We start from the raw sequence: 10,767 nt of genomic DNA, 5'->3' as shown, positions 1-10,767 counted from the left end.
AACTTGAGGAGAACTGTTGTCATCTTAACAATCTTCTTTTTTTTTTTTTTGAGACAGAGTCTCACTCTGTCTCCCAGGCTGGAGGGCAATGGCGGGATCTCGGCTCACTGCAAGCTGCGCCTCCCAGGTACATGCCATTCTCCTGCCTCAGCCTCCCGAGTAGCTGGAACTACAGGCACCCACCACCACGCCCGGCTAATTTTTTTGTATTTTTAGTGGAGATGGGGTTTCACCGTGTTAGCCAGGATGGTCTCGATCTCCTGACCTCGTGATCCACCCGCCTCGGCCTCCCAAAGTGCTGGGATTACAGGCGTGAGCCACCGCGCCCGGCCCGTCTTAACAATCTTCTAACCCATGAACACAGCATGTCCTGCCATTGATTTAGGTCATCTTTATTTCCATGATGTTTTGCAGTTTTCAGTGTACAAGTCTTAACACTTCTTTTTAAAGTTTATTCCTAAGTATTTTGTTGTTTTTGATGCTATTGTAAACGAAATTATTTTGATGCTGTTGTAAATGGGAGTTGTTTTCTAAATTTCATGATCAGATTGTTCATTATGGGGAAAATTGTTTTCTAAATTTCATCATCAGATTGTTCATAATATAATTACAGAGAAATATAATTAATTTTCAAATATCTTGTATACTGCAAACTTGCTGAATTCCTCTATTAGCTCTACAATTTTATGGATTTCATGGGATTTTCTACATACAAGATCACCTTATTGTAAACAGAGATAATGTCTTCCTTTCCACTTTGGGAGGATTGCTTGAGGCCAGGAGTTTGAGACCAGCCTGGGCAACAGAGTGAGACCTCATCTCTACAAAAAGTACAAAAATTAGCCAGGTGTGGTGATGTGCGTCTGTTGTCCCAACTTCTCAGGAGGCTGAGGTGGGGGGATCACGTAAGCCCAGGAGTTTGAGGCTGCAGTGAGCTATGATTGTACCACTGCACTCCAGCCTGGGTAACAGAGCGTGACCCTGTCCCCCCTCCAACCTCCCCTCAAAATGATCATCTAAGAGCCTTTCCACTGTGGGGTGACGGTTGGTTCCTCATTTGCTGCGCTATCATTGGTTACTTGGGTCCCAAGGGGAAGGTTCTAGAAGCCCCAGGTACCGTGAGGAGACTTCCAGAAGTTATGTGGCAGTTGGAGCCCCTCGAGGGAAGGGAGCCATTTTCTTTCCTGGTTTGGGAAAGAGTTGCTCATCAGTTTGTGGGAGAAGCTGTTTGCCTTCAGCTGGTGAGCGGCCTTCAACCATGCTGGGGGAGTCGGAGGCCAAGGTGGAGGGAGCAGGGAGGCCTTCAGAGGATGGAGGTGGGACCTAGGCCCTGGCAGACAGCAGACCCTCCACTTACCCCAGAAGTGGCTCTGCTCGCCACCGGGAGCTGTTCATGGCTCTGGGCCCCCGAGGCTGGCTGCCACGTACCAGCCTGACCTCTTCCAGGGCTCCAGACTCTTCCCTGCTCCTGGGAAGGCCTTGCCTCAGCCCCCTGGCTTCTCCTGGAAGCCTCCAGCCCCAGCTTCCTCCTGTGGAGTCCTGAAGGCCTGGGGCATGGGCCACCTCCCAGAGAAGCCGTCTCTGCCCCTCCGGAAGCATGGCCTGGGACAACCCTATTGTTAACTGGGACCTCCTGGCCTTCAGCCCAGGAAACGGCTGGGTGGGAGCCTGAGATGAGACCTCCCGATTGTGCAAGAAACTTGCGGGGTGTAGGGGCCCCTCAGCCCACACGTTATGGCTTGGGAGGCAGCCCACCCCATGCCGTTCGTGGAAGAAAAGATGACTTTGTGAAAGCCCAAATCCACAAAATCAGTAAACCAGAGGATGTTTCCCTCCAGTCCAGTCGCCTGACCAGCTTGGCGAGACTTCCAATCAGGAACCTTCCAGGACTCGGGCTCCCCTGAGTTCCTGATCCCCCTAGGAAATGAGGACATGACGCGTCCCCGGGTCTCGGAGATCCTGGGTGGAGATTAATTCAGCAGCATGCTGAAAGCCCTGTGGGAACCTGGTGAACGAGTCATCTCCATAAACGCCACGCGGTGCTCCTCTTACTTGCCTGGTGGTGTCCCCTTTTTCTTTCACAGATGTGCCTGAATCGGGTGGCTTTGCTCGTGGACCGCCATGTTTCTGCCATTTGCTGGCCAAATATTCCCCAAGTCCTCTCTCAGAGATGTTTGGAGCCTTGAATAAATCTCAGACCATTTGAATAGCATCCAAATGCTATCCACTACTGCTTCCCATCATATAGTTGTTTTGCCGATATATAGTGGCCAGGGTGAAATACAACCTGTTCCGTGGTATTACATGTCTTTTGGGGAACTGTAGGCTGTTACAAACTTAAAAGCAATAGCTTGGGTCAAACCAAAAGGCAGAATTTGTGAGTGCTTCCAACGTCATCTGTCCACCCTGATGCTTTTCAGCAGCTGCCAGGTCTGGAGCAGGCCAGCCCCAGCCCACGGACCCCCACAGCAGCTGAGTACCCCAGGGTTCCCCTTGAAATTCAGGAGCTGCATACCTCCCAGATTGTGATGAAAACACAGCATCAGGCAACCCTTTGCATTCAACCCTGCCCTTGCAGAACTCGCCTCCAAGGCCCCCAATCCAGGCCTCTTGCCAGAGCCTGTCTTTATTTGAAACTTTGATATTTTGTTCATCATAAATTTGTTTGCACTCATTTTGATGTTTAAAAATATTGACATGCCTTTTCTCTTGATGACTGGGTGTGTCTTTAAATTCTGTAAGTACCTCACTTGCCTAAACTTTGGGACTTCAGGGTGTTCTTTAAGGGGATCCCTTCCCCCCAACTCTCCAGTTAACCCTACCCCCGAGCATCTGAGCAGCTTGCGAGGGGTCTGTCAGGAATTTGCAGCTCGATTCTTTTAGGGGCGCACGCTGGGGGCTGGAGGGAGAAAGGGAGGGTGCAGAGCAGGGTGAAAGTTAAGGTGCACCACGGCTGGGGCTAAGACTGAGCGCTGAGCCTCACTGCCTGCATGTGGGGTCTGCTTCCTTCTTGCGTTTCGCACATACTCTGGGGCTGCGACATCTTTTATTGCTTTCCCAGGACCTTTCAACCTGACCCTCCAGCCTCTTGTTCTGCCTTTTCCTACCCCATCCCCTTCACACTGTCTGGTTGCGGCCATTTCCTTTTCTCTCTTTCTCCAGCATTCATCTCTCTCTTTCCCATCCTCTGAACTTTATGGTCACAGGAGTGTAAGCACACACCACTTTTGGGCAGCCTCACTCCCGGGGCACCCCCCATGGCGGGGCCGGGGCAGGTGCCAGCGCCGGCTAAAGCACCCCCACCCCAACTCATCCACAGCTAAAAACTGCACACTCCCAACCGTTTTGTTCCTGCTCCGGTGGAAACAGAGATTTCCTGCGGTGCCAGGGATGGGTGGGAAATTGGGGAGCCCGGGAGACAGTTCGTACCTGTTTCTTGCACTCTTAACAGATACCACAGTGTAAGGAAAGGCCAAGATGACAATGGCCCCGGACGTCAGACTAGAGTATCTGGAGGAAGTTGCCTCCATCGTCCTGAAGTTCAAGCCAGACAAGTGGAGCAAGCTGATAGGCGCCGAGGAGAACGTGGCCCTGTTCACAGAGTTCTTTGAAAAGCCCGACGTCCAGGTGCTGGTGCTGACGCTCAATGCAGCCGGCATGATCATACCCTGCCTGGGCTTCCCCCAGTCCCTCAAGTCCAAGGGGGTTTACTTCATCAAGACAAAGCCCGAGAACATCAACAAGGACAACTACAGGGCCCGGCTCCTTTACGGCGACATCAGCCCCACGCCCGTGGACCAGCTGATCGCGGTGGTGGAGGAGGTGAGTGCGTCCAGGCTGCCATCCGGGCTGTCGAGCACGGCCGACTTCTTGGGAGCGGCCTTGAGTCCTGCTGCTCAGCCTGGAGTCCCTGGGCCAGCAGCAGCTGCAGAGCCGGGGAGGGATTGGAAATGCAGGCGCTCGGGCCCCGTCCACCCTGACCTGCTGAGACAGACCTGCTTGCTTTTGGTTTTTAAATTTTTTTTTTTTTTTTTTGAGACAGGGTCTCACTCTGCTTCCCAGGCTGGAGTGCAGTGGTGGGAGCACAGCTCACTGCAGCCTCAACCTCCTAAGCTCAACCAATCCTCCAGCCTCAGCCTCCCGAGTAGCTGGGACCACAGGCATGCACCACCACACCTGGCTAATTTTCGTATTTTTTGGTAAGAGATGAGGTCTCACCAAAAAATAGCCTGTTGCCCAGGCTGGTCTCAAGACTCCTGGGCTCAAGCGATCCTCCTGCCTCAACCTCCCAAACTGTTGGGATTATAGGCGTGAGCCACCATGCCCGGCCACAGATCTGCTGTCTAACAAGACCTCCAGGTGGTGCTCATGCCCTTGAAGTCTGAGAAGCACCGCGCATCCCCTTGTTCTCTCTGGACAGCATTGAGACTGCCATGCTGTGCCGGGTACGGTTGCTGCCCATGGCCTGGGAAGGTGGGGACTGAGTACTGGCAGATAGGTTTCTCCAATTTTGAGACTTTGAGTTAAGAAAGGGGAAAAAATGGAGTGTCATTTTATGTGTCCCTCCGCTGTTCCCCTTGGCAGGTGCTGTGTCGGTGGGGGGGGGGGGGACACACTTTGGGGATTCAGACCTCCAGAATGGGGGTGCCTTATCCTTCCTGGTCATCACTCTTCTCATCTGCAGCACATGGGCCTGTGTGCTTCGCTTGTACACCAGAAATTTTCTCACAGTCCTGGAGGCTGGAGGTTGAAGTTGAAGGTGTCGGCAGGGTTGGTTTTCCCCAAGGCCTCTCTCCTTGACTTGCAGATGGACGTCTTCTCCCTGGGTCCTCATGTGGTTGGCCTTCTGTGCATGTCTAATCTCCCCTCCTCGTAAGGACACCCGTCAGACTAGGGCCCACCCTAGTAATCTGATTTTAATTACTCATCTTTTTTTTTTTTTTTTTTGGACAGTATTTTTGCTCTGTTGTCCAGTCTGGAGGGCAATGGTGTGATCTCAGCTCACTGCAACCTCCATCTCCCAGGTTCAAATGATTCTCTTGCCTCAGCCTCCCAAATAGCTGGGATTATAGGCACATGCCACCATGTCTGGCTAATTTTTATATTTTCAGTAGAGACAAGGTTTCACCATGTTGGCCAGGCTGGTCTCAAACTCTTGACCTCAGGTGATGTACCTGCCTCGGCCTCCCTAAGTGCTAGGATTTACAGGTATGAGCTACCGCCCCCAGCCCTTACTCACCTCTTTAAAGACCCTATCTCCAAATAGTCACATTCTGAGGTGCTGGGAGTTAGGGTTTCAGCAGATGGATTTGGGGGACACAGTTTGACCCATCACAGTCCTCCTAGGCTTTTAGCAAGGAGTGTGTGCTATGGGTGCAAGAGCTTGGGGATGGCTTTGGCACCACCAGGACAGGGCAGTTGGTATAAACTCCATGACCGGCCCCACCTCCTCCTGGAAGAAGGACCCAGTTTTCCCAGGGCTCCAGACACCGGGTCTTTGGAACCCCCGGGGACCTGGCTCTGTGCGGTTGCCGAGCTGGTGAAGGCACAGGGGGCGGAACCACAGAAGTGTTTCCTTTTAGGTCCTCTCTTCTCTGTTAAACCAAAGTGAGAACATGGCTGGATGGCCGCAGGTGGTCTCGGAAGACATCGTGAAGCAGGTCCACAGGCTGAAGAATGAAATGTTTGTGATGAGCGGCAAGATCAAAGGCAAAACCTTGCTGCCCATCCCGGAGCACCTGGGCAGCCTGGATGGCACGCTGGAGTCCATGGAGAGGTGTGTGGGCCCAGCTGCTTCTGGCTGCCGCTGGGTGGGGAAGTGGCACATGCTTGACCCCCACCCCGACCCGTTGTTTCCGTGCAGAGTGGCTTCACATGTTAAAGCCAGGGAAATGCAGGGCAAGGTGGTGCATTAGGTGGTGCTGAGACTGAGGAAGATGAAACCAGGGCAGGGAGGGAGCAGGCTCTGCAGCTCCTGGGGCTCTGGCACCTGCACCCCACACCCCGCCGGGTCACGCATGTGTGCCAGTCCAGTCACCACCCAGCAAGCAGAAGGTGTCCCACCTGTCAGCATGGCCAGGAAACAGGAGGCGCAGCTTTAAGATGCGGGACAGGGTCAGTGAGTGGGAGTGGGAGGGACTCTCAGCAGGTACATGCAAGTCTGTGTAGAGGCTGCGGTGCCCCAGAGGCCCTGGGAAGCCCAAGGGACTCCAAGGTGTCCCCTCGCACCTGCCTTGCCACAATTTGCAACCGCCCTGATATGTGAGACCCTCGTGACAATTAGTTCCATATTTTGCCTCATGTGGGCAAGTCCTCCACTGATCATTCACAAAGCCCCAAGCACCATGTCTGGTGGTGACACCAGGGGAGCCATCTTGAATAGGGTTTAAATAGGGTTTACTTAATTCTCTCCCTCTTCCTTGGAGGTGAGCGCCTCCAGGCCCTGGCATCTCTGACCACACCCATTATTTCCCTGGGCTCTCTTCCTAGCTGGGAGTCTTGGGAACTTCTTTAGCCTCCCTGAGGTGGCTGGAGGCACCAGGGACATGAGACCAGACAGTGCTGCTGCTGGTGGTTTGGGATTGGTGGGCAGAAGGATTCATGGGAGAGCTTGGTGGGACCCACGTGTGTGTCGCCATGAGAGCAATGCCCCAACCTTCCACTGGGCAGGATCCCCTCTTCACTGGACAACTTGCTCCTGCACGCCATCGAAACCACCATCATCGACTGGTCCCACCAGATCCGGGATGTGCTGAGCAAAGACTCAGCCCAGGCGCTGCTGGATGGGCTGCACCCCCTGCCCCAAGTGGAGTTCGAGTTCTGGGACGCTCGGCTGCTGAACCTCAAGTGCATCCATGAGCAGGTACGGCCTCCTCTCTCCTGTGGGGCTGCAGCCTCGCCCCAGCTGGGCGACCCGGCCGAGCTCTCCGCCTCCCAGTGCCAACCTCCCAGGAGTCCTGAGGGCTCTGATGACCTGCATAAATTCTGCAGCTCCAGCCAGCCACAAGGTCAGGTTGGCCTCGCCTTAGGGTCTTCCAGGTCAGTGAAAGGTGGATCTTCACTCCCCTTCTCAGCTAAACAGACCCAAAGTGAACAAGATTGTTGAGATCCTAGAGAAAGCCAAAAGCTGCTACTGGCCAGCCCTGCAAAACGTTTACACCAACGTCACTGAAGGTGAGCCTGTGACCCTGCCATGAGTTCTGCACGAAGCTGTTTGTGCCTCCTGGGAGGGCTGGGTCAGACTTGTCACCAACCCTAGGACGTTGGCCTCCCTCTGCAAGCAGCTTTCTCAGCCCCCTCCACTTGAGAAAGGCCCCATTTCCTGAAGGAGCAGGTCTCAGCACATGGAGCCGCACCCGCATCGTTTCTGAGCAATTTCTGCTCTCTTACCGGTGGGCACTTGTTCTTGTTCCGTGCAGGGCTGAAGGAAGCCAATGACATCGTGCTCTATTTGAAGCCCCTACGGATCCTGCTGGAGGAGATGGAACAAGCCGACTTCACGATGGTGCGCAGGCAAGGGAGAGCCGGCTTTGGTGGGGAGGGTCTTGTTTCTTTTCTTTTCTTTTTTCTTTTTCTTTTTTTTTTTTTTGAGAGGGAGTCTCGCTCTGTCACCAGGCTAGAGGGCTGTGGCGCGATCTCGGCTCACTGCAACCTCCAACTCCCTGGTTCAAGGGATTCTCCTGCCTCTGCCTCCCGAGTAGCTGGGATTACAGGCATGTGCCACCATGCCCGGCTAATTTTTGTATTTTTAGTGGAGATGGGGTTTCATTATGTTGGCCAGGATGGTCTCCATCTCCTGACCTCATGATCCGCCCACCTCGGCCTCCCAAAGTGCTGGGATTACAGGCGTGAGCCACCATGCCCGGCCTGGGTCTTGTTTCTTCAAGGCATGTGGGGCCGTGGGTTTCTTGGCTGCCATCAGATGTGTGGGCCTAGGGAGTTGCCTCTCCCCTCCTCTTTGGGAACCCTCTGCTGGATACCCAGTGAGAGCCATGGGAAGGGAAGGGCTGGGACGCCGGGATAAGGTGCAGCGACCAGTCCCCTCCAGTGTGCCTGGGCCTGTCTCCCCCCAGCTCCCCACCTTCATTGCCAAGGTGCTGGACACCATCTGCTTCATCTGGGCCACCTCTGAGTACTATAACACACCTGCCAGGATCATCGTCATCCTGCAGGAGTTCTGCAACCAAATCATCCAGATGGTAACCCTCCCCTGGCCCCTGGGTCCCCTTCCTCCCCTCCTGGCTGGGTCCCCTCCCCGGTTCACTGTTTTCCTGCTGCCCGTGTTCCCCAGCAGTTTGAAAGCAGGCCAAGATGTCAGCACAAGCCTTTTCAGGCCCCGAGCTGAGATGGAGCCCTCTTCAAGGCTACCTAGAGTTCTTCTAGGGGAGGGTACTGAGGGAAAAGAAAGGGAAGACGGGGGCGGAGCAGGAGGTCTGCCCTGAGAGTCCCCGTACCCCGAGACCCATCTAGTGCTTTGTGGGTTTCTCTAATCGCACATCAAACCACCTTCCGTCTCCCTTAGCAGAGACTTCTTTTCCTTCTTCCCATTCATAAGCACCTGCTAGCCAGCCATGGCGTTCGAGCTGAAGGGCTGTATCCCTGGGCCACCTCTATATATTAAAACCATGCTGTGGCCCCGTCTGCAGGACCAGAAGGGCACCGGGGTCCCCTGTCCCTGGAGGGCCTCTCATCATCTGCGACCCCCACCCATTTATGCTGCAGCCTTGGCAAAGGATGAGGGGCCGAGGAGGGGAAGCAGCTTGGTCCCCTAAAAACGGCCCAGCAGTGGGCAGATAGGAGGGGTTATTTCGGATATCCATATGTCAGAACAGATCACAGGTCCTGCAGGCGGCGTGCCTGGACGTCACCCCAAATGGCCTGTCGGAGCTTTAGATGTCTGTCTTCTCTTTTGCCCAGACGCGAACCTTCCTGAGTCCGGAAGAGGTGCTGAAGGGCCTGCAAGGTGAAATCGAGGAAGTCCTGAGCCGCATCTCCCTGGCTGTGAACGTGCTGAAGGAGCTCTACCAGACGTACGACTTCTGCTGCGTGAACATGAAGCTTTTCTTTAAGGTACCCCTTCCTTGCAGGGTGAGGGCCAAGGCAGGACAAGAGCGAGTTCATATGGGCCCTGATATTTGATAAACTTGGGACATTTGAAGCAAACGCGGCCTCATCTCTCTTTCTCTCCTTTAAGGACAAAGAGCCCGTGCCTTGGGAATTCCCTTCTTCTCTTGCCTTTTCCAGGATAAATTCCTTCTTCCGGCGCATCCAGACCATTGAGGTAAAAACAGAATTTGGTGCATCTTGACCTCCACTTCCCAGACTGCTCCTACCCTAGGACACCTGCAGCGTCCATCCCTACCCCCCTTGCCAATAATCCCCCGGGCAGAAAATAAGTCAGGCCCAAACATCTGTTATGGGGAAACCAAGGCTTTGCGGCAGCATCCGCCGTGGCCGGAGCTGTTAGCGAAGAATAAAAATGACCCACTTCGGGTGCTTCTCCCCTTATCTCGTGCATCCTGTCATCAGCAGGTTACTGATAAGTTAAACCCCCACGTTCAGGACGCCCGGGGGCCAACAGCAGTCACTTAGTGGGACTCAATTTTTACAAATGGAGACTTATGAAGGCCCCGGTGCAAGCACCATGTGGATACAAGGAGTGACGCACAGCAGATAAAAACTTAAAAATGGTGCATGGCCCGGCCCAGTGGCTCACACCTGTAATCCCAGAACTCTGGCAGGCCGAGGAGGGGGGATCACTTGAGCTCAGAAGTTTGAGGCTGTGGTGAGTCATGATTGCACCACTGCAGTCCAGCCTGAGCGACAAAGTGAGACCGTTTCAAAAAAAAAGCTTCAAGGCGGTTTTTTCTAGGGCTCTGGAGAGAAGAGATGAGAGGGATCAAGACGGGGTAGGGCAAGAAAGTTTTGCCTTTTGTATCTTCTGCATGGTGTAATTTTTAAAAACTTTGTGCACATATAACTGTATAACTCACATCCTTAACAAGGGGGAAAATCATCCTGGAACTGTAAAGCATTGACTTTAGGGTGGACACCATTGTCAGAGGCTTGGGAGAGGCTTGTCCAGTTCTCATCTACACCTCCTGGGGGGCAGGGGAGGGAGGCCCATTCAGGAGTTCAAAATTGCAGTCACAGAGCGCGGACTAATGCCTGAAATCTCCCAGACGGAGAATGTGGAGGAGAGTCGCAGTCACACTTCTGGCCACGGAGCTCTGGTTCCCACATGACTGATTCTGAATCAGAAGGAAGATTCTGGGCAGGAAGGGACTTTGGAGGTGGAGGAAATGGCTTTGCTGTCCACCCCCTGACAACAGGCCATGCCAGCTTGTCTGTGTCCTCCGCGTCGGGTGGAAGAGCCAAGAGCTCCTGGCCCTCGGTGCCTGTCTCCTCGGGGTGGTGTTGGTGCGTGGCCTGATGCTTCCTGGACCTGGGAGAATAGCACCAACCTCAGCACCAGTTTAGGGGAGTGATGTCAAGTCCACAGGAAGATCTCCAGTCTAAACTCTGCCTGCACTGTGCCTGGTAGGTGCAGGGGCACAGAAGAGCATCCAGGGAGCCTTGGAGACCTCATTTGGGAAACAAGAACTGCACACACAGAACCAGCTAACGGGATGGGCCTGAACGTGACTAAAGAAAACACAAGCGGCGCAGATGGGAGACCGGGCCCCTGGGAAGGAATGCATTGCTATGGGCCAAAATAGTCAGGGAGCGCTTCAGGGAGAGGGGGCATGAGCCACACCTGCGAGGAAG

General features: G+C 54.1%; 1 protein-coding gene across 1 annotated transcript in view; it reads left to right on the top strand.

Annotated features, from left to right (window-relative positions):
• The first annotated feature begins 1,115 nt into the window (after positions 1 to 1,115).
• Positions 1,116 to 10,767, top strand: part of DNAH17 (dynein axonemal heavy chain 17) — a 150,898-nt gene continuing 141,246 nt past the window's right edge. The window contains exons 1-9 of the mRNA XM_016933024.4: positions 1,116 to 1,241; positions 3,452 to 3,822; positions 5,583 to 5,776; positions 6,670 to 6,862; positions 7,074 to 7,173; positions 7,419 to 7,504; positions 8,073 to 8,198; positions 8,917 to 9,069; positions 9,194 to 9,280. Coding sequence (XP_016788513.3) covers positions 3,478 to 3,822; positions 5,583 to 5,776; positions 6,670 to 6,862; positions 7,074 to 7,173; positions 7,419 to 7,504; positions 8,073 to 8,198; positions 8,917 to 9,069; positions 9,194 to 9,280 — 1,284 coding nt within the window. The 5' untranslated portion in view covers positions 1,116 to 1,241; positions 3,452 to 3,477. The remainder of the gene's footprint in view (positions 1,242 to 3,451; positions 3,823 to 5,582; positions 5,777 to 6,669; positions 6,863 to 7,073; positions 7,174 to 7,418; positions 7,505 to 8,072; positions 8,199 to 8,916; positions 9,070 to 9,193; positions 9,281 to 10,767) is intronic.

The sequence above is a fragment of the Pan troglodytes genome, chromosome 19 (assembly GCF_028858775.2).
Source record: "Pan troglodytes isolate AG18354 chromosome 19, NHGRI_mPanTro3-v2.0_pri, whole genome shotgun sequence".
Taxonomy (NCBI): domain Eukaryota; kingdom Metazoa; phylum Chordata; class Mammalia; order Primates; family Hominidae; genus Pan; species Pan troglodytes.
Note: the sequence above shows the minus strand (reverse complement) of the source record. Positions and strands in the feature narration are given on the sequence as shown.